This window comes from Lepus europaeus, chromosome 19 (genome assembly GCF_033115175.1).
Source record: "Lepus europaeus isolate LE1 chromosome 19, mLepTim1.pri, whole genome shotgun sequence".
NCBI lineage: Eukaryota > Metazoa > Chordata > Mammalia > Lagomorpha > Leporidae > Lepus > Lepus europaeus.
In genome coordinates, this window is record NC_084845.1 from 3,054,939 (window position 1) to 3,077,305 (window position 22,367).

The 22,367-nt window shown below is 64.9% G+C and overlaps 1 protein-coding gene across 1 annotated transcript in view; it reads right to left on the reverse strand.

Moving 5' to 3' along the window:
• Window positions 1-569: 569 nt before the first annotated feature.
• SSC5D (scavenger receptor cysteine rich family member with 5 domains) overlaps window positions 570-22,367 on the reverse strand; it is a 33,536-nt gene continuing 11,738 nt past the window's right edge. Inside the window, 3 exon segments of the mRNA XM_062177239.1 lie at window positions 570-935; window positions 938-2,464; window positions 4,621-4,782. Of these exon segments, the coding sequence (XP_062033223.1) occupies window positions 634-935; window positions 938-2,464; window positions 4,621-4,782 (1,991 nt within the window). The 3' untranslated portion in view covers window positions 570-633.

The following is a 22,367-nucleotide window of genomic DNA, read 5'->3' on the forward strand; positions in this document are numbered from 1 at the left end:
CACAACCATCATCACCACCACCCTAATTACAGCCATCATCACCATCATCACCATCCACCACCACGCTCACAACCATCACTATCACTACCTCTACCATAACTGTCACCACCACCAGTATCTACCACCTTAACATCACTCCCTCCATAGCCACAACCGTCACCACCACCATCCACCACCACAACCACCATCACCACCCTAATTACAGCCATCATCACCACCACCACCATCCACCACAACCACCATCACCACCCTAATTACAGCCATCATCACCATCATCACCATCCACCACCACGCTCACAACCATCACTATCACTACCTCTACCATAACTGTCACCACCACCAGTATCTACCACCTTAACATCACTCCATCCATAGCCACAACCGTCACCACCATCACTACCTCCACCACCAGTAACATCCACTATAATCACCACCATCACCATCATGATCATGGCCTCCAGCCGACATGGCACTTGCGGCATTCACAAATCAAGATCAGTCCTGTGATTCTCTGACCAGGGCTCCCCTTGTCCCCAAGAAACATCACCCATGCCTTGTTTTCAATCAGATACTTTTTCGCTTTTGTTGTTGTTGCTAAGAGCGTCTTAAATCCCCCCCGAACCCTGCAGAGGGTCACACGTCTCCCCTCAGAGGCCTCTCTTCCTCTTCTGGGGTGGTGGTGGTCGGCACAGGTGTGCTAGGAGGCCAGGCCACCTCTGCTAGTCTCTTCACAGCCTCACTCAGCTGCCCCAGGCCTTGGGCGGCCTCTCCCAGCTGGGTCAGTCCCAGCCACAGGGTCTGGCGCTCCTGCCGGTCCTGCTCCAGGACCTGGGTCAGCCTCTGCAGCTGGCCACTCACGTCCCTCACAGCAGCCACCAGCTCCACTAGGGCAGGCGGCTCGCAAGCCATGACCCTCACGGGTGGTGCTGGGGCACACATGGGCCAAGGGGACCTGGGCTCTGACCAGGAGTTGGCGGGAGGGTGTGGTGGTCAGGGGGAGGTTGACCTAAGGGATGGGCCGTGGAGGAGAGGTGGAGGTATGGGGTCACGGTGGAGTCGGAGGTTGAGCGTGGGCTCTGGGTGGCTGCAGGGGGTGTTGTGAAGTCCTCAGTGGACACTGGGTCCATGCTTGGGGCTGGGGAGGGCTGGGAGGGGTTGGAATCTGAGGCTGAAGAGGGCTCTACCTGAGAGGTGGGAGCATCAAGGGCAGGTGCTGTGACAGTCAGTTGGGGATATGGGCTGGGCATCGCCGTGGGTGCCGGAGTGAGAGAAGGAAGTTCTGTTCCCAAGGAGGCTGGAAGGGACTTGGTGGTGATGACAGGGGCTGAGGTAGGATCGAGAGTCATGGTGGATTGAAGGGTCCTGCTGACTTGAAGGGTGGTGGTGGGGTGAGCAGTTGTGTTGGGGGCAGGGGTGGTGGCAGGTTGAACAGTGGTTGTGGGTTGAACAGTGGTTGTGGGTTGAGAGGTGGTGGTTGGTTGAACAGTGGTTGTGTATTGAATAGTGGTTGTTGGTTGAACAGTGGTTGTGGGTTGAGGGGTGGTTGTGGGTTGAACAGCTGTTGTGGTTTGAACAGTGGTTGTGGGTTGAGGGGTGGTTGTGGGTTGAGGGGTGGTTGTGGGTTGAGGGGTGGTTGTGGGTTGAACAGCTGTTGTGGTTTGAACAGCTGTTGTGGGTTGAGGGGTGGTTGTGGGTTGAGGGGTGGTTGTGGGTTGAGGGGTGGTTGTGGGTTGAACAGTGGTTGTGGGTTGAACAGCTGTTGTGGGTTGAACAGTGGCTGTGGTTTGAACAGCTGTTGTGGGTTGAGGGGTGGTTGCGGGTTGAGGGGTGGTTGCGGGTTGAGGGGTGGTTGTGGGTTGAACAGCTGTTGTGGGTTGAACGGTGGTTGCGGGCTGAACAGCTGTTGTGGGTTGAGGGGTGGTTGTGGGATGAATAGTGGTTGTGGGTTGAGGGGTGCTGGGGAGATGAGTGGCAGTGGTGGGGTAAGGGCTAATGCTGGGGCCAGGGGTGGTGGCTGTGGTGTGAGGGTGTGTGGCAGTGCCTGTGGGTCCGGAAAGCTCTGAGACTGTTCCAGGGTACGCAGTTGTGTCCAAGTCTGGAGTGGTCTCAGGTTCTGGGGTCAGCTCTGAGGTAGGGGAAAGGCTGGTCACCTCCGATGCTGCCGAGGGTCCAGCGGTCAGCTCTTCCGGCGGGGTGGGCGAGAGCCCCCTGGCCGGCTGTGGAGCTGCGCTGGGGGCAGGGGTCGTCAAGGCCCAGTCGGGACCCATCCAGGAGGCCGGCTCTGTGGTGGGCGGCAGGGTGTTAGGGTTGGAGGTCGCCTTGGCAGTTGGAGCTGGGTCCGGGATGACCTGTGGCCCCGAGTCAGCGGTCAACGGGGCGCCAGGGGTGCCTGGCTGGGCGGAGGGAGCCTGGGACGGGGTGGGCCGCAGCAGCCGGCGCTCGGGGCCCGCTTTCCTCGGGGAACCTGGAGGAGGAGGAGGAGCAGACAGAGGTCCCGCTGAGGTCGGCTCGCCCCGCCCACATGGGCAGGCCCCGCCCTCCGGGGCCTGCCAATGGAAGGCAAGGGGCCTCATGACGTCACGGGTCGCCGGCAGACTTCGCCTGGCCCTAGTGCCCCTCCTCCCCAACTCCTCTGCCGCGTCTGTAGGCGCCACCTGGCGTCCGGTGCTGCGGGGAATTTTGGGGGGGACGCACCACGCAGGCTGGGGGGCCCAGGAGTGCAACCCTGCTCATCAAAATACGAGTTTCTATGCAGGATTTCAGCAATCAAAAAACCAAAGCGAGAGGTGCGCGATGAACCAAAAGCCAAAACGTCAACCTAAGGCAGAATCGGGCGGGCTGGGCTGAGGGCAGGATTTTCCTGTTTCCTTACGATTCTGATATTTAGTTCATTGTGGACTTTTTTTTTTTTTTGCATTAATTTTGATTTTAAAAAACACTGACATGCTGCATTTTTATATCACCTTCGGCAGCTCGGGGCCCAGAGGACTCTCACCCTCTTCCTGGCCTGGCTTCTCCAAGTGGATCTCAACCCTTCACAAATGAAGGCAATCACGCTAAGAGGACCGGACCCCAGTGGCCTGCACCCAGAGTGACCGGCCACCACCGTCTCCATGACAGCCACTGGCCACATTTGCGGCTACCAGCCGGTGAGACGTGGCACGTGCTGACCGGGAGCTGGGCTTTCCGGAACGTGGATCCGTGGGGAGCTGTCACCTGTGTTAGCTGACAGCACGGGGCCCTGCTCAGCGCTGGAGACCCCCACTCGAGCCTGTGGGGTCTCTGAGACACACCCCTTCCCTGGCTGCCGGCTGCAGGGTTGGAGAGGTGGGTAAGTCAAGGGGTCGGCCTCACGCCAGACCCAAACCCCAGCCCCAGCAGGTGCCTGCATCGCCGGCTTCTCCCTCACCCAGACGCCGTGCATGGTTGAGGCGCCCCCTTGGGGGGCTCAGGCTTGTGCAAACCAGCCAGCTCAGAGCCGAGCTCCGAACAGCACTCTGGCGCCACCCGTGCCTTGGCGCCCCCGCCTGTGACCGGGCGTGGTCGTGTGTGTGGATGCTGCTGCAGGACTAACGGAGAGCTCAGGGCAGTGCCCGACACCGCTGTGCGGGTTCCCAGCTCTCGGACCCAGTACAAAGCCCCACGGACCGCCGCCCGCCAGGATGTCGAGGTCACCACGGTCCCTCCTCTGGCTTCCCTTCAGATGTTCTTCCTCCCCAGGCCGCACCCTCCTCGCTCGCTCCCACGGGCTCCCCGGCCGGCAAGCCTGACACCCCTGACACCCGTCGTTAGAGACGGCGTTTTAGACGCTGCGTGTGGGCTTTCGCGTTTGTGCTTTTAATTTCTGCGAACGTCATTCAGCTGGAACCCCCTGTGCCTCTGCGTTCCCGCTCCCTGCTCTGCTGTGTGCACCCTGGTCACGCAGAGCTCCGTGCCTGTCTCCGGTCCATTCCCCCCACGGCGTGCACGCACCTCGCCTCCAGCAGCAACACCGGTACCACCAAGCCACACAGGGCCTCAGCTGTGACCTCCTGCAGCCTGGGTAAGACTCGCTCTGGGACGTGCGTGTAGGGGCAGGGTTGCGGCTCACCGCTTAAAGCACGCTGAATCTCCATAAATAAAATGCTGCCCATCGCTTCGATAAGACAGCTGTGGCCGGCAGAGGTGCCGTCCCGCCACGGCCTGCCCCGTCCCTGCTGCTACCCAGCTCGCTCCTTCCTCATCCTTTACATTTCCTGATCCTTGGTGGCCGTGAGCACGTCCACGCAGACGTGGCCACGTGGGCTCCCCTTTCCACATGACATCTGTTTGCATCTTTTGCTCGTTCTCCTTTGGGGTTTCCGGCTGCCCTCTCTGACCTGCGTGGTCCAGGTTGGGATGTGTCGACCTCAGCACTGTTGGGCGCGCCAGGCTGGAGGACCCTTGGCTGTGCGCTGTCATGTGCTTGCCCCCCCACTGGGTGCCAACGGGCAGCCTGCGTCCACCACGCCTCCACATTGCAGACAAGAACCCCTCACTTGAGGATACATTTCCACAGGGTCTTTCTGGTTACCACGGGGAAAGTCCACCCCTCTGCCCCACAGCGCGTCCCCCAGACCCCTCACCCAGCCAGCGCCTCACCTGTGTCCCCACGGGCCCTTGGAGCTGCAGAGGGGTGGCCTGGGCTCCTGGTGGTGCTGGTGGTAAAAACGGGTCCAGGTTTGCCTGTGGTGGGGGTCCCCTTGGCCAGACCCCTTCCCAAAGGTGTGTCGCTTGTCCAAGACTGGTAACCATCCGGGTCGCCTGGAGAGACATGGGGTAGGGGGTGCTGTCTCCAATTTCCCTTTGGGCGGAGCCTCCACCAGGCTTGGTTTGGTTTTTTGGCCACGACACTGTACAGCATGTAAGTGCATCACACGTAATACACACAAGTATAAATGCCATTCCGTTTAGGGAGAATGGAAAGATAACTCAACTGCCTAGCTAAGTTGATCAAAAACACCTACTTCAGGGGCTGGCACTGTGGTGCAGTGGGTTAGCCACCACCTGTGGTGCTGGCGTCCCATGTGAGTGCCAGCTCCAGCCCCGGCTGCTCCACTTCCCACCCAGCTCCTTGCTAATGCTCCTGGGAAGGCAGCAGAGGACGCCCGAGTACCTGAGTCTGTGCCACACGCACAGAAGACCCAGGTGCCTGGCTTCCGCCTGGCCCAGCCCTGGTCATTGCGGCCATTTGGGGAGTGAACCAGCAGATGGAACCTCTCTCTCTGTAACTCTGCCTTTCAAATAGATATTTTTTAAACCCTTAACAAGAGCTTCCCTGAGATATAATTTGCATACTGAGCAGCTCACTAACTGAAAGTGTGTGACTCGGTGGGCTTTGGCGCACGGCACCATTCTGGGCAGTGCAGGACCACGGGTATGGTGCCTGCCCCATAAGACGCCATTGCCCATGTTGGCTTGTGTGAGTATACTATGACACGAGTATAACACGGAACTTCTCAGCACACACCTGTGGCCAGGTGACACGTGTGACCAAGTCAAGGCCGGCATCACTCTGATGAGAAACCCCCACACCTGTCACCCCGTGACCTCGTGTGCCCATGCCCACCTCAGAGACCACAGCATCAAGTCCACAGCCCCACACCTGTCACCCTGTGACCTCGTGTGCCCATGCCTACCTCAGAGACCACGGCATGATGTCCATGGCCCCACACCTGTCACCCTGTGACCTTGTGTGCCCATGCCGACCTCAGAGACCACGGCATGAAGTCCACGGCCCCACACCTGTCACCCCGTGACCTCGTGTGCCCATGCCGACCTCAGAGACCACGGCATGAAGTCCACGGCCCCACACCTGTCACCCTGTGACCTCGTGTGCCCATGCCGACCTCAGAGGCCGCGGCGTGAAGTCCACAGCCCCACACCTGTCACCCTGAACCTCGTGTGCCCATGCCGACCTCAGAGGCCACAGTGTGAAGTCCACAGCCCCACACCTGTCACCCCATGACCTCGTGTGCCCATGCCGACCTCAGAGGCCATGGCGTGAAGTCCACAGCCCCACACCTGTCACCCTGAACCTCGTGTGCCCATGCCGACCTCAGAGACCACGGCGTGAAGTCCACGGCCCCACACCTGTCACCCCGTGACCTCGTGTGCCCATGCTGACCTCAGAGGCCGCGGCGTGAAATCCACAGCCCCACACCTGTCACCCCGTGACTTCGTGTGCCCATGCCCACCTCAGAGACCACAGTGTGAAGTCCACAGCCCCACACCTGTCACCCCCTGACCTCGTGTGCCCATGCTGACCTCAGAGGCCGCGGCGTGAAGTCCACGGCCACATCTTCCTAAGCCGGGCCCTGCACGCCTCTCCTGCACCGTGCCTCGCTCGCGGGGCCCTGACCTTGCAGGGGTCACTCTTGACGCTGCTGAGCCCTTGTCCATGTGGGTCCCCTCCTCACAAGGAATTCCTTCCCTTCATTTCTGCCCACGTGAGCTGGCCCCTCCCACTGCACACACAAAGTCGGGTGGCAGGAAATGTCGGCCCCCTTGACCTCTATGGCTAATGGTCCTAATAGCAGAAATCCCCGGCTCTGAGACCTGTTAACCCGTTAGCTGCTGGAAGAGTGAGCTTTCATGCCCTCCGGTGCTCGGGGCTTCAGACACGTCAGCTGAACCACTCTTAATTAAATACCTGTGTGCCTTCAGAGATCCAGCCAGATGGCCCTCACCAGTAACCAACTTAAAAGCCATCAGTGGTATGCCTAATTTAAAAATTTAAAACAAGCCGGCGCCGTGGCTCAACAGGCTAATCCTCCGCCTTGCGGCGCCGGCACACCAGGTTCTAGTCCCGGTCGGGGCACCGATCCTGTCCCGGTTGCCCCTCTTCCAGGCCAGCTCTCTGCTGTGGCCAGGGAGTGCAGTGGAGGATGGCCCAAGTGTTTGGGCTCTGCACCCCAGGGGAGACCAGGATAAGCACCTGGCTCCTGCCATCGGAACAGCGCGGTGCGCCGGCCGCAGCGCGCTACCGCGGCGGCCATTGGAGGGTGAACCAACGGCAAAAGGAAGACCTTTCTCTCTGTCTCTCTCTCACTGTCCACTCTGCCTGTCAAAAAAAAAATAAAAAAAAATAAAAAAAAAATTTAAAACAAAATGAGGGGCCAGCGCTGTGGCACAGCGGGTCAACGCCCTGGCCTAAAGCACTGGCATCCTATATGGGCACCGGTTCGAGACCCAGCTGCTCCACTTCTGATCCAGCTCTCTGCTGTGGCCTGGGAAAGCAGCAGAAGATGGCCCAAGTCCTTGGGCCCCTGCACCCACGTGGGAGACCCAGAAGAAGCTGCTGGCTCCCGGCTTCAGATCGGTGCAGCTACAGCTGTTGCGGCCAATTGGGGAGTGAAAGAGTGCATGGAAGACCTCTCTCTCTGCCTCTCCTCTCTCTGTGTAACTCTGACTTTCAAATAAATAAATCTTTTAAAAAAAAGAGTGAGAGACCGGTTTTAGGAGCAGCAGTTGAGACACTGTTTGGGAAGCCAGCACCCCACATCGGAGGACCTAGGTTCAAATCCCAGCCCTGCTCTTGGTGCCACAGAGGCAGCAGGTGATGGCTCGAGTACTTGGGTTCCTCCACCCATGTCGGGGACCCAGATGGAGCTCCTGCGTCCCGGCTCGGCCTGGCCCAGTTCTGGCTGTTGCTGGTTGTCACTCTCAGGCTCCCTGAGAGCTGGGCAATCACTTTTTTTTTTTTAAGATTTATTTATTTATTTGAAAGTCAGAGTTACACAGAGACAGAGGGAGAGACAGGGAGAGGGAGAAAGAGAGAGAGAGAGAGTCTTCCACCCACTGGTTCACTCCTCAGATGGCCACAATGGCTGGAGCTAAGCTAATCCAAAGCCAGGAGCCAGGAGCTTCCTCCAGGTCTCCCACATGGGTGCAGGGGCCCCAGGACTTGGACCATCCTCTACTGCTTTCCCAGGCCACAGCAGAGAGCTGGATCAGAAGTGGAGCAGCCGGGACTCGAACCAGCGCCCATATACGATGCTGGCACTGCAGGTAGCAGCTTTACCTGCTACGCCACAGCGCCGGCCCCTGGTCCTTCACTCTTGGGCTAAAGACACCTCTGTCACTCTCACACTGACACCCGCCTGTCACTCTCATGCATATGTTGCACTTGTACTAGATATGAGGACTTCAGAAAGTTTGTGGGAATGTGGTTTCAAACTTAAGTTTATCAGGGCCGGCACTGTGGCTCAGCAGGTCAGGCTGCTACCTACAGTGTCAGCATCCCATATGGGCACTGGTTTGAGTCCCGGCTGTTCTACTTCTGATCCAGCTCTCTGCTATGGCCTGGGAAAGCAGTGGAAGATGGCCCAAGTCTCCTGCCGGGCTCCAGAGTAGGTAACGTGCCGGGACTGGGCCCTCATCGTTGTGCTTCACGGGCACCTGGTGAGTGACCCTCTGCCGGACACACCAGCTCCGGTTTGCTGCTGTCACCTCTGCCTAACAGTCCACTGTTGGGTCACAGCCTGGGGCTCACTGCCAGTGCCCAGCCGGCTGTGTCCCGAGACGGGGGGGGGGGGGGGGGGGAGACGCGTGGAGACACTCGCTCCTGCTCTCACAAGACCTGCAGGGTGTGGGTTTGGTTCCCCTCCCTCCTGGGCCAGGCTGACAGACAGCGAGTGGCTACAGCTCCCCATGCGCTCACCACAATCCAGGCATGAGCAGGCCAACGGCACACCTGCCGGTCACCTGGACCAGGGGAGGAGCAGAAAGGGCAGCGGCTGAATTCTGGGAGTCCCACCCACTTCCCAGCATGTGCCTCCCCTCTGAGAATGCACCTCCCCTTCCCCTAGGGCCTCTCCCCACTGAGCACGCCCCATTCTGTGCGGAAAATGCTCGTGCCCACTACCTGCTGGCCCCCCGACCTCCTTCCCGAAGCACAGCCAGGGGCCTGGGTACCAGGCAGCCCCGCCATCCAGCCAGAAGTCCTCCAGCACACAGCGGAACCGGCTCCAGGGCAAACCAGACACGCACAGCTCTCTCAAGCCCCTGGCGAGCTCCCCCACCTGCCGCCAGGCACCGCCTCTTCCTCCTTCCTACAGCTCATCCCGGCCTCCAACCTCTCACTCGGGTACCACTCTGCATGCCACGTACTCTATGGCTGCCGGGGACCTCCTCCGCAGCCCTCGGCTCACGCCCGTCCACACCCCACGGCTCCTCCAGACCCTGCGGAGGAGAGTTCAGATCCTACTCAGGGCCACCATCTCGTGCCCGTCCACACCCCACAGCTCCCCCAGACCCTGGGGAGGAGAGTTCAGATCCTACTCAGGGCCACCATCTCGTGCCTGTCCACACCCCACAGCTCCCCCAGACCCTGGGGAGGAGAGTTCAGATCCTACTCAGGGCCACCATCTCGTGCCCGTCCACACCACACCAGATCCTGGGGGGAGAAAGTTCAGGCAGACTGAAGAGGTCCTGGACGCCGCCCACAGCAGCCCTGGGGACCTGGTAGGACACAGACCCGCCCTGCAGGAGGCCCACTAGGAAGCCCGGCTCAGCCCCACCCGCCACCGCTGTCTGCTCACAGAACTCTGCTCGCTCCCCCACTGTCGCCTTCCCACTCGCTGAGCCGCGGCTGCCTCTGTGGGACAGATGGTCGAAGGGTCCTAACCCAGTCCAGTGGCCTCAGGTGGGCCCCTCTGTAGTCAGTCAATGACGGGTAAGATCCCCTGGGGGACAACCTAAGACAGACACAGCCGCACACGGAGACCACATGGAAACGGGGTCAGCAATGGTGTGGCCAAGAATCATGCCTCCCGTTGCTCAAAAGTAAACAAAAAGGGGGAAATGTGGCGGAATGAGAAGGCCACGCCAAGACGGCCACTGGCAAGCGAACATCAGTTACTCAGGAGTGGCTTCGAAACCCACCTGGCACCGAGCCTGCCTGGCTACAGGCTGTGATTGGATGGCTTCGGAGACTGCCTGGCAGCAGGCTGTGATTGGATGGCTTCGGAGACTGCCTGGCAGCAGGCTGTGATTGGATGGTTTCGGAGACTGCCTGGCTACAGGCTGTGATTGGATGGCTTCGGAGACTGCCTGGCTACAGGCTGTGATTGGATGGCTTCGGAAACTGCCTGGCAGCAGGCTGTGATTGGCTAGGGCATAGACCGCCCCTTGACCGGATTGGCTGCCTTGGTTCTATAAGCTGCTGCAGCCACTGAAATAAATGAGTCTGTGGGCTGCTTGTCTCAAGCCTGCTTTCACCCGACTCCTGGGGTCTGTGTGGTGACTCCGTGCGTCCTGCCCCCACCACGCTCCTCCTCTCAGAACGAATCCACAGCAACACCCCGACAAGGTAACACCAGACAGGTAAATTACAGCTCTGAGCTGGGGACAACAAATCCCACGAATCAGCCAGGACTTCCTTCTTTTCCCTCGACCTTGGGCCTCCACAAATATTCCAGCTGGCAAGGACTGCAGAACGCCACCGCCCAGCCGGTTCCCCGGCTGTTTCTGGTCGTGACTCTGCTCTGGGCCCGGCCCCTGCGGACGCTGCCCTCTCCCACTCTGCCTCCTCAAACCCGGGGCTGGCCCGGATTCCCGAGCAGGTGCCCCGCTCTCCTCCGCGCTCTCTGTGCCGGGGCCACAGCACCCCGGCCTCGTGGCCCTCCCGGATTCCCAAGCAGGCGCCCCGGCGAGCGGCAGTGCTCGCTGCTTTAGACCCTACGGCCAGAGACCTCTGACAGCAGGTGCAGAACCACCAGGACCTCGCCAAACTGAGCAGAACTCAGGGTCACTAAGAGACCCGGCCACCACAGGGGGCTCTGCCCGAGAACCCCCACTGTAGTATCTTGGTCAACTGCAGTAAATCCAGATCAGCAGCGAAAGAAGGGGCTGGCACAGCGGCATAGTGGGTTAGGCCACCGTGTGCGATGCCAGCATCCCTATGCGCACAGGTTCCAGTTCCAGCTGCTCCACTCCCCATCCAGCTCTCTGCTATGGCCTGAGATATCAGCAGAAGATGGCCCAAGTGCTTGGGCCCCTGCACCCACATGGGAGACTCGGATGGAGTTCCAGTCTCCTGGCTTCAGACTGGCCCAGCCCCAGCCACTGTGGCCATTTGGGGAGTGAATCAACAAATGGAAGATCTCTCTGTCTCTGTCTCTGTCTCTGTCTCTCTCTGTGTGTGTAACTCTTTCAAATAAATAAATAAATCTTAAAAAAAGAAGGAAAGAGAGATGAAAGAAAAAGAAAAAACAGCAAGAGGCTCATGTTTCACCGTAACACCGCCTGGCCTGAACACAAGCCCCAGCCCACCCACGGCCCTCACTGCGGGGCCGTTCTCCACTCAGATCCGTTTTGTGAGGGGCAGGGGGTGGGGAGGCCCCGGGAGCCTCGCCCACCCACGGCCCTCACTGCGGGGCCGTTCTCCACTCAGATCCGTTTTGTGAGGGGCAGGGGGTGGGGAGGCCCCGGGAGCCAGGCTTTTTCTTCCCTCCAGCAGGACCCTGACCCAAGCAGGCAGTGTGGGCCGTGTGGTCTCTCTCAACAGGAGCTTGACGTGCACAGAGTCCATCCCATCTCTCCTCCACCCCCAGCCCACCTCCCTCCTCCCCAGGATCCACCCCAGGCACATCCCAGCAACTGTGCACCCCACCCCTGCATGGAATACCACAAAAGCATGGAGCCAGAGCCTGAAGGAACCCCCCACTTTGAGAGCGGCTCCCCGAGGGGCAGGGACACTGTGCAGTCCGCGTCTCACTGGTCCTTACGTAAGGAACAGCTTGGGGGATCTCGAAGGACCTGGGGGACTTCGTAGAGGAGCCTGCTCAAGGGGCCGACTCGATCCGACCCAGCAAGACCCGGGGGCCCTGCCGCCTGCACGTCCCGCAGCGGAAGATGGGCAGAGGGAGGGCACCAGGCCGGATCTCAGGGGGGACAGCACGCCCACTGCCCGCTGTGGATCCTGATGGGAGCATTCAGAGGGGCTTCCTGGGTGGGGGGTGGGGGTGGGAATCCCCTCAGGACCTGCCTGCTGGGGATGAAGAACTGTGCAGTGAGCCGGTGAACAGAGATTAACCCAGGGAGTCACGCAGGGCCCTCTCCCGGCGTCACTGGCTGAGGCCATCAGAAAACGCACTCTCACCTGCGCCGCTCCTGGAGCTTTCATCTGCAAAGCCAAGGACTCTCGGCCGCTGAGCCATACAGGGGGAGACCTGAGGCTTCCCCCAGCTCCCCGAGGTGCGGACCACCCAGGGCAGTGCCCCCGGGGAGCCCCTGGGTGAGCCGGGGAGACCTGAGGCTTCCCCCAGCTCCCCGAGGTGCGGACCACCCAGGGCAGTGCCCCCGGGGAGCCCCTGGGTGAGCCGGGGAGACCTGAGGCTTCCCCCAGCTCCCCGAGGTGCGGACCACCCAGGGCAGTGCCCCCGGGGAGCCCCTGGGTGAGCCGGGGAGACCTGAGGCTTCCCCCAGCTCCCCGAGGTGCGGACCACCCAGGGCAGTGCCCCCGGGGAGCCCCTGGGTGAGCCGGGGAGACCTGAGGCTTCCCCCAGCTCCCCGTGGTATGAAACGCCCAGGGCAGTGCCCCAGGGAGCCCCTGGGTGAGCCGGGGAGACCTGAGGCTTCCCCCAGCTCCCCGAGGTGCGGACCGCCCAGGACAGTGCCCCGGGGAGCCCCTGGGTGAGCCGGGGAGACCTGAGGCTTCCCCCAGCTCCCCGTGGTGCAGACCGCCCAGGGCAGTGCCCCCGGGGAGCCCCTGGGTGAGCCGGGGAGACCTGAGGCTTCCCCCAGCTCCCCGAGGTGCGGACCGCCCAGGGCAGTGCCCCGGGGAGCCCCTGGGTGAGCCGGGGAGACCTGAGGCTTCCCCCAGCTCCCCGTGGTGCAGACCGCCCAGGGCAGTGCCCCCGGGGAGCCCCTGGGTGAGCCGGGGAGACCTGAGGCTTCCCCCAGCTCCCCGAGGTGCGGACCGCCCAGGACAGTGCCCCGGGGAGCCCCTGGGTGAGCCGGGGAGACCTGAGGCTTCCCCCAGCTCCCCGTGGTGCAGACCGCCCAGGGCAGTGCCCCCGGGGAGCCCCTGGGTGAGCCGGGGAGACCTGAGGCTTCCCCCAGCTCCCCGAGGTGCGGACCGCCCAGGGCAGTGCCCCGGGGAGCCCCTGGGTGAGCCGGGGAGACCTGAGGCTTCCCCCAGCTCCCCGTGGTGCAGACCGCCCAGGGCAGTGCCCCCGGGGAGCCCCTGGGTGAGCCGGGGAGACCTGAGGCTTCCCCCAGCTCCCCGAGGTGCGGACCGCCCAGGACAGTGCCCCGGGGAGCCCCTGGGTGAGCCGGGGAGACCTGAGGCTTCCCCCAGCTCCCCGTGGTGCAGACCGCCCAGGGCAGTGCCCCCGGGGAGCCCCTGGGTGAGCCGGGGAGACCTGAGGCTTCCCCCAGCTCCCCGTGGTGCAGACCGCCCAGGGCAGTGCCCCAGGGAGCCCCTGGGTGAGCCGGGGAGACCTGAGGCTTCCCCCAGCTCCCCGTGGTATGAAACGCCCAGGGCAGTGCCCCGGGGAGCCCCTGGGTGAGCCGGGGAGACCTGAGGCTTCCCCCAGCTCCCTGTGGTGCAGACCGCCCAGGGCAGTGCCCCCGGGGAGCCCCTGGGTGAGCCGGGGAGACCTGAGGCTTCCCCCAGCTCCCAGTGTGTGGACCGCCCAGGACAGTGCCCCCGGGGAGCCCCTGGGTGAGCCGGGGAGACCTGAGGCTTCCCCCAGCTCCCAGTGTGTGGACCGCCCAGGACAGTGCCCCCGGGGAGCCCCTGGGTGAGCCGGGGAGACCTGAGGCTTCCCCCAGCTCCCCGTGTGCGGACCGCCCAGGGCAGTGCCCCCGGGGAGCCCCTGGGTGAGCCGGGGAGACCTGAGGCTTCCCCCAGCTCCCCGTGGTGCAGACCGCCCAGGGCAGTGCCCCCGGGGAGCCCCTGGGTGAGCCGGGGAGACCTGAGGCTTCCCCCAGCTCCCCGAGGTGCGGACCGCCCAGGACAGTGCCCCGGGGAGCCCCTGGGTGAGCCGGGGAGACCGGAGGCTTCCCCCAGCTCCCCGAGGTGCGGACCGCCCAGGGCAGTGCCCCCGGGGAGCCCCTGGGTGAGCCGGGGAGACCTGAGGCTTCCCCCAGCTCCCCGTGGTGCGGACCGCCCAGGGCAGTGCCCCCGGGGAGCCCCTGGGTGAGCCGGGGAGACCTGAGGCTTCCCCCAGCTCCCCGAGGTGCAGACCGCCCAGGGCAGTGCCCCCCGGGAGCCCCTGGGTGAGCCGGGGAGACCTGAGGCTTCCCCCAGCTCCCCGTGGTGCGGACCGCCCAGGGCAGAGCCCCGGGGAGCCCCTGGGTGAGCCGGGGAGACCTGAGGCTTCCCCCAGCTCCCCGTGGTGCGGACCGCCCAAGGCAGTGCCCCCCGGGAGCCCCTGGGTGAGCCGGGGAGACCTGAGGCTTCCCCCAGCTCCCCGTGGTGCGGACCGCCCAGGACAGTGCCCCCGGGGAGACCTGAGGCTTCCCCCAGCTCCCCGTGGTGCGGACCGCCCAGGGCAGTGCCCCCCGGGAGCCCCTGGGTGAGCCGGGGAGACCCGTTCATCCGGATAGACAGGAGCATGGGAGCCAGTCCCCTCCTCCTCCCGACCCTCACCGAGGAAGAGGAAGAGGCTCGCTGGTTCCAAGACGCATCCTTGTCCGGTTCTCTAACACGGCCTGGGACACAGAGAAACCCTAAGGCGGAGGATACGGGGCCGTCCCAACCAGACTCAGACGCCACCTCACGCTCTCAGACAACACCCAGCCGGCCCGAGGCCAGAAGGGGCCACGACCCAGGGTCTCAGAGGTCCTGGAAGGCACTAACTGCCCCAGCCAGGACACAGCCAGAAGCCAGAAACTCCATCCGGTCTCCCACGTGGGTGGCAGGGGCCCGGCACTCGGGCCGGCATTGCTGCCCCGCAGGCGCGTCAGCAGGGAGCCGGGTGAGGAGCAGAGCGGCCAGGACTCGGTGCTGCACGTGGGATGCTGGCGTCACAGGCTTAACCCTCCGCACCACAGCGTCGCCCCCGGGAGTCCAGCGTGAAGACATCGGGCTCTGCTGCTGGGCTAAGAGAGCCGACCCACAACACTTGCCCGGCCTCACACCCGGCCCCTGCTGCCCGAGCGCCCGGCCTTACACCAGCCTGCTGCCTGAGCGCCCGGCCTCACACCCGGCCCCTGCTGCCCGAGCGCCCGGCCTCACATCCGGCCCTGCTGCCCGAGAGCCCGGCCTCACACCCGGCCCTGCTGCCCGAGCGCCCGGCCTCACACCCGGCCCCACACCCGGCCCCTGCTGCCCGAGCGCCCGGCCTCACACCCGGCCCCACACCCGGCCCCTGCTGCCCGAGCACCCGGCCTCACACCCGGCCTCAACCCGGCCCTGCTGCCCGAGCGCCCGGCCTCACACCGGGCCCTGCTGCCCGAGCGCCCGGCCTCACACCCGGCCCCACACCCAGCCCCTGCTGCCCGAGCGCCCGGCCTTACACCAGCCCTGCTCCCCGAGCGCCCGGCCTCACACCCGGCCCTGCTGCCCGAGCGCCTGGCCTCACACCCGGACCCACACCCGGCCCCTGCTGCCCGAGCGCCCGGCCTCACACCGGGCCCTGCTGCCCGAGCGCCCGGCCTCACACCGGGCCCTGCTGCCCGAGCGCCTGGCCTCACACCCGGCCCTGCTGCCCGAGCGCCTGGCCTCACACCGGGCCCTGCTGCCCGAGCGCCCGGCCTCACACCCGGACCCACACCCAGCCCCTGCTGCCCGAGCACCCGGCCTTACACCAGCCCTGCTGCCCGAGCGCCCGGCCTCACACCCGGCCCTGCTGCCCAAGCGCCCGGACTCACACCCGGCCCCTGCTGCCCGAGAGCCCGGCCTCACACCCGGACCCACACCCGGCCCCTGCTGCCCGAGCGCCCGGCCTTACACCAGCCCTGCTGCCCGAGCGCCCGGCCTCACACCCGGCCCTGCTGCCCAAGCGCCCGGACTCACACCCGGCCCCTGCTGCCCGAGAGCCCGGCCTCACACCCGGACCCACACCCGGCCCCTGCTGCCCGAGCGCCCGGCCTTACACCAGCCTGCTGCCCGAGCGCCCGGCCTCACACCCGGCCCTGCTGCCCAAGCGCCCGGCCCCACACCCGGCCCCTGCTGCCCGAGAGCCCGGCCTCACACCCGGCCCTGCTGCCCGAGCGCCCGGCCTCACACCCGGCCCCTGCTGCCCGAGCGCCCGGCCTCACACCAGCCCTGCTGCCCGAGCGCCCGGCCTCACACCCGGCCCCACACCCGGCCCTGCTGCCCGAGCGCCCGGCCTCACACCCGGCCCCACACCCGGCCCCTGCTGCCCGAGAGCCCGGCCTCACACCCGGCCCTGCTGCCCAAGCGCCCGGCCCCACACCCGGCCCTGCTGCCCGAGCGCCCGGCCTCACACCCGGCCCCTGCTGCCCGAGCGCCCGGCCTCACACCAGCCCTGTTGCCCGAGCGCCCGGCCTCACACCCGGCCCCACACCCGGCCCTGCTGCCCGAGCGCCCGGCCTCACATCCGGCCCTGCTGCCCGAGAGCCCGGCCTCACACCCGGCCCTGCTGCCCAAGCGCCCGGCCCCACACCCGGCCCTGCTGCCCGAGCGCCCGGCCTCACACCCGGCCTCACACCTGGCCCGAGCAGACGGTAGTCCGATGATGCCTCCTGCACAGAGACGCGCGGTGTGAAACACGAGCCATCGCCAACCCGGTGCAGATGGCAGCAGCCACGCACGGAGGGGCCAGCAGGCAGGACGCCGCAGTTCGCCCATCACCCCAAAAGCTGACCTTCCTGCCCTCACACAGGCCCTACAGCTGACTACACACACAGACCCCAGACAGGCTCCCCCCTCCCCGTCTCCCGGGGCCACTCGGCCACCTGGGAGGAAAAGGGCTGACCGAGCACCGTCCCCCGGTTGAACGCCACCAGGAGGTGCTGGTGCCCAGGCGAACGCCGGACCCTCACTGGCGGGACACCAGGAGGGGACGCTCAGACCATTAACAGAAGTAACCTGTCAGACAGCGGCCACACTCGAGGGGACCTCCCTGTCAGCCCCCAACTCCCCTAAGACGAGGTGGGGGCAAATGAGCAGGGGCCTGAAGGGGGTGCTCAGGGCTGGTTCACACAGGCGAGACCCTCCTGTCGTCAGCAGGTTCTTACAGAGTGCCCTCTGCTGGTATAGACACTGTGCCTGGACGAGGGACCGCACCATGTGCAGGAAGGCCTTCCAGGATTGCCGGAGAAGCCACAGGGGTTTGTGAGCGGCTTCAGAGCCAGCCAGGCCGTCGGCAGGTCCTGCCTGAACCCGGACTCACCCAGGAGCAGGGCAGCAAGTAGGTGCACGCAGGCGCCCTCTGCTGGAGGCCCGGGGCACTGCTTGGCCCTCACAGACACCCCCACGGCTCCAACAGGAAAGCCAACGGGAGTTACTTTCCCCCTGGGGCTTGTGTTGGGGGGCAACAGGTTAAGCTGCCGCCTGCAACGCCGGCGTCCCACAGCAGAGCACCAGTTCCAGCCCCGGCTGCTCCGCTTCCTAGCCAGCTCCCTGCTAATGCACCTGGGAAAACAACAGAACACGGCCCAGATGGGCCCCTGCCACGCACATGGGAGACCCGGATGGAGCTCCAGGCTTCTGGGTTCGGCGTGGCCTAGCACCAGCTGTTGACGCCCTCTGGGGAGTGATCCAGTGGGTGCAAAAGTCTCTAGCTGTGCATCTCTCCCTCTCTCCCCACCCAGCCCCCACGCCACTCTGCCTTGCAAGTAAATAAATACTGAAAAATTAAAACACAAAGACATTAACCACACCTTGGTTGCCACACGTCCTCAGCAACCACAGGAGCAGAAAGGGTAAGGGAGGTGTTCCTGTCGACCCTGGAGAAACGAGGCCCAGGAACCCGTGAGAGCTGGGAAGCCCATTCCAGGGGCCTCCTGAGAGGGACCCTGCTGAGGCCACGCGCAGCCCAGCCAGAAGGCCTGTTCTGACCACCGCCCCGCTACCAGCCTGAGCCAGGAACCACGGAACATGGGAGAAACACACCTGCCACGGGGCCCCCTTAAACACCCCGCCCACCCAGGAGACCCCGTCGTGCTCAAGCCTGGAAGGGCACCCGCAACTGGCCCGGCAGGGACCCCAGCAGCGCCACCGGCCACACCTGCTGCGGCAGGGACATCTGGCGGGGCGCGGCTCCCTCGCATCAAACCTGCTCCCGCGCAGCCTCACAGGGACCAGCAGGGGAGGCCTCACGGCTGAGCCAGCAGAGAAGTGGACGATGCCCACTTGTCCTGACGGCTCCCATCTGTGTGCACCCAAAGCCCTACTGCTTAGTTTCCTTAAAAATTCACCCAGAGGCTGGCACCGTGGCTCACTAGGCTAATCCTCTGCCTGCGGCGCCAGCACCCCGGGTTCTAGTCCCGGTCGGGGCGCCGGATTCTGTCCCAGTTGCCCCTCTTCCAGGCCAGCTCTCTGCTGTGGCCGTGGAGTGCAGTGGAGGATGGCCCAAGTCCTTGGGCCCTGCACCCCATGGGAGACCAGGGGAAGCACCTGGCTCCTGGTTTGGGGTCAGCGCGGTGCGCCGGCCGCAGTGGCCACTGGAGGGTGAACCAACGGAAGGAAGACCTTTCTCTCTGTCTCTCTGTCTCACTAACTCTGCCTGTCAAAAAAAAATTCACCCAGGGGCCGGCGCTGTGGCGGGGCGGGTTAAGCCTTTGCCTGCGATGCTGCATCCCATATGGGCACCAGCTCGCGTCCCAGCTGCTGCTCTGCCGATCCAGCTCTCTGCTGTGGCCTGGGAAAGCAGCAGCAGATGGCACAAGTGCCTGAGCCCCCGCACCCGTGTGGGAGAGCTGGAGGAAGCTCCTGGCTTTGGCCTGGCCCAGCTCTGATCGTTGTGGCCACTTAGGAGTGAACCAGTGGACGGAAGACCCCTCTCTCCCTCTCTCTCTCTCTCTCTGTCTCTGTCTCTCCCTCTCTCTGTAACTCTGCCTTTCAAATAAATCAATAAAATCTTTTTTAAAAATTTGTGCATAAAATCTTCACTCTGGGTCCCCAGGCGGCAGTCTCTCTGCCCAGGGGGCGCACAGAATGGACACGAACAGCAGCCACAGCAGGGAGCCTGACCGAGTGCTGACCACGGCCATCCCAGCTCCAAGGGGCTCGGCCTCAGCCACACGCAGCGGAACGAGACCTTGACCTCACCGGAGATGACGCCACCCGGCAGCTGGCAGCCCTGTCCCGGCGTCCCTCCGGGAGCCGGCTGCACCTGTGCCCCCGCGGCTGGCAGCCCTGTCCCGGCGTCCCTCCGGGAGCCGGCTGTACCTGTGCCCCCGCGGCTGGCGACCCCGTCCCGGCGTCACTCCGGGAGCCGGCTACACCGTGTCCCCGCGGCTGGCAGCCCTGTCCCGGCGTCCCTCCAGGAGCCGGCTGCACCGTGTCCCCGCGGCTGGTGACCCCGTCCTGGCGTCACTCCGGGAGCCGGCTACACCGTGTCCCCGCGGCTGGCAGCCCTGTCCCGGCGTCCCTCCGGGAGCCGGCTGCACCGTGTCCCCGCGGCTGGCAGCCCTGTCCCGGCGTCCCTCCGGGAGCCGGCTGCACTGTGTCCCCGCGGCTCACGTTCAGCCCGGTGCCCTGTTCTCTCTGCGCCAGCTTCCGCCACACCTTGCACCCCGTGTGCTCCCTCAAGCAGGGAACTCATGTGAGGCCCAGCCAGAGACTGCTGGGAGGGTCTCGGCCATCACGCCCACACACACCCACTGGTGCCCTGGGGCGTCTGGGCGTCGGCCACGGGACTGCCCCTTGGTTTTCCCGCCAATGCCCGGCTCACAGGGCCTCCTGAGGCCCCACGGGGCAGGAATCCCCAGGGTCAGGGGTGGGGGGACTTCCCACCAGGGGGAGCCCCACACAGGGGTCAGTGCCGGCTCGGGAGCTGGGCTCCAAACAGCATCTTCCCACCAAACGTCGAGTCCAGTGGGCCCCTGGCGGCCCGGGCAGCTCCCGGCGAGGGCCGTCCTCGGGGAGGCTTTGCGTACTATGAGAGCTCTGAGCTCTCCGGGCTCCCGGGGGGGCGTGGTCCGCCCCCTCGCCCCCCTGAACCCCGCCTGCTGCTGAATGAGGAGCCGTCAACATCTCCGGCGCAGAGAACCATTGGTGAGGAACCAGGACCGCACCAGCCGGCTGCGCTCCTCCGCACGGGGTGCCGGCCGCTAACCCGAGCCGGCGCGCAGCGCTGACGCCTCCAGGGCTCGGCTGCCTCCTGCCTCCCGCAGGCCCCCCGACCTGCCGACCCATCTGGTCCCCTCCTCGAGGACACACCGGCTCCCCGTCGGGAGACACGCCCCTCTGCTGCGGGGCCGTGGCTGTGCCGGCTGCCCGGCTTCTCAGACTCCCTGAGCGCCAAGGGAGGCCAAGGCCGTGGGGGCTGGGCAGCGCGGCTCGGCTCCCACGTGCAGCGCATCTCCCGGGATACGGAGTGGCGGCAGCGTCACTGCCCCTGGACCTCACAGCCGGGGGCTGCGCCACGTCTATTTGTGCTGGTCTATTGGGGGGGTGGGCACAGGGGAAGCAGCTTATTTGCCACAGGAGACCAAACTGGAGCCGCAGAGGCCAGGGGGCTTCCCCAAGGCCGCGCAGCCCAGGAGCAGCACCAGGCGTTCGGAACGGGTTCCCCCTGGTTCAGAACGGGCCTCCTGGGCCGGCGTGGTGACCCGAAAGCTGAAGCTGCCGCTTGTGGCTCCGGCGTCCCATACAGGCGCCTGTCCGAGTCCCGGCTGCTCCACTTCCGATCCAGCTCTCTGCTGTGGCCTGGGGAAGCGGCAGAGGACGGCCGGGGTGCTTGGGCCCCTGTACCCACGTGGGAGACCCGGAGGAAGCTCCTGGCTCCTGGCTTTGGCCTGGCCCAGTCATGGTCCTGGCCATTGCAGCCATCTGGGGCGTGAACCAAGGGATGGAGGACCTCTCCCTCCCCCTCCCTCTCTCCCTCTCCCTCCCTCCCTCTCTCTCCTTCCCTCCCTCCCTCCCTCTATAACTCTGCCCTTCAACAAATAAACAAACAGCACCTGTCTCCCTCTGGGTACAGCTCCCCCAGTCTCCCTCCTGCCCTGGGGGCTCTCGCTCATCCTTCCAGAAGGTCACACCCCCAGGAGACCCCCCCCATCAGCACAAGGCGCCCCCCGCCCCAGACTCTCCAGCGCTGAGTGTGTCCCCCCCAGACTCTGGGGCCCCGCCGTCTGCTCTCCCGCCCTCCCTCCGCCTCCGCCTGCTCTACCTGATGGTGCTAAGGGAGATCTCCAGGTTTCGCGGACAGGAAGGGGGAAGCCACGTGAGGCGCTCAGAATGGTGCCCAGCACATGGGGTGCGCTCTGTGGCGACGGCAGTGGCCCATCCCGAGGTCACCCTGGGTCTCCTGTCTCTGCACTGCCTTGCGCAGCATGACCACCCGGGACACCCGCACACACCAGGCACCCTCTGCCGGCCGTTCCGGGGGCTCCGTCATATGCGGCTCCGTGGGCCCGGCCTCACCACTCCCTGCGCCTCCGGGCCCAGGCCCCTCTGCCACCATCACACCTGTCTGACCCCCAGAATGCGGCTCGAAGACACCCACATCGGTCACCAGCCCTGCCACCCATCGAGGCCGCCACTGCTTCTCCCCGGCCTCGCGCCTACCGTCCACTGGCCACCTGGTCCTCGGCCATCGCCCCCCGCCGCCACTCCCTGCCAGCCCCGCGGACCCCAAGCAGGCTGAGCAGGCTCCGGCCTCCGAGGGGCACTTAGCCGGCCACACAGCTCTTCACTTAGATGGCACGGCGTCTCCCCCAGCTCCCGCTCCCCACGCTGCCCCACGGATTCTGTGTCTCCAGGGCCCACTGTCCAGAAAGCTCCGGAGGCCGCTGCGATCGGTGGAAACCTGAGCTCCGCACGCTCGCATCCCACCTCCTGCACTCTCTCCCGGCTCACAACGCGTCTCACTCGTCCACCCCACGGACACGCACACAGCTTCTACGTTCTGTCACGCTGTGCAGACATGACGCCGTCGCCCAGACATGTCTGCGCCCGGCCCCCCAGAGCCTGCCCCTACGTGAGCTCCCCTGGCAAAGGGGACCCTGCGGACGTGATGGGGGGGTGCGTACCCAAATCGGGTGCACGTTCCTGAAGCCAGACGACTTCTCACAGCTGCAGCGAGGCAGCCAGATGGGAAGACAAAGGGAGGGTCAGGGAGAGGCCACGTCGCTGGCTTTGAAGACGGAGGACGGGGCCGCGAGCCAAGGAATGCAGGCGGCCTCCGGAGGCTGCAAAGGGCCGGGAGACGGACTCTCCCTGCCAGCTTCCCGGAGAACGGCCCTCCCCAGCCCTGACAGCAGCC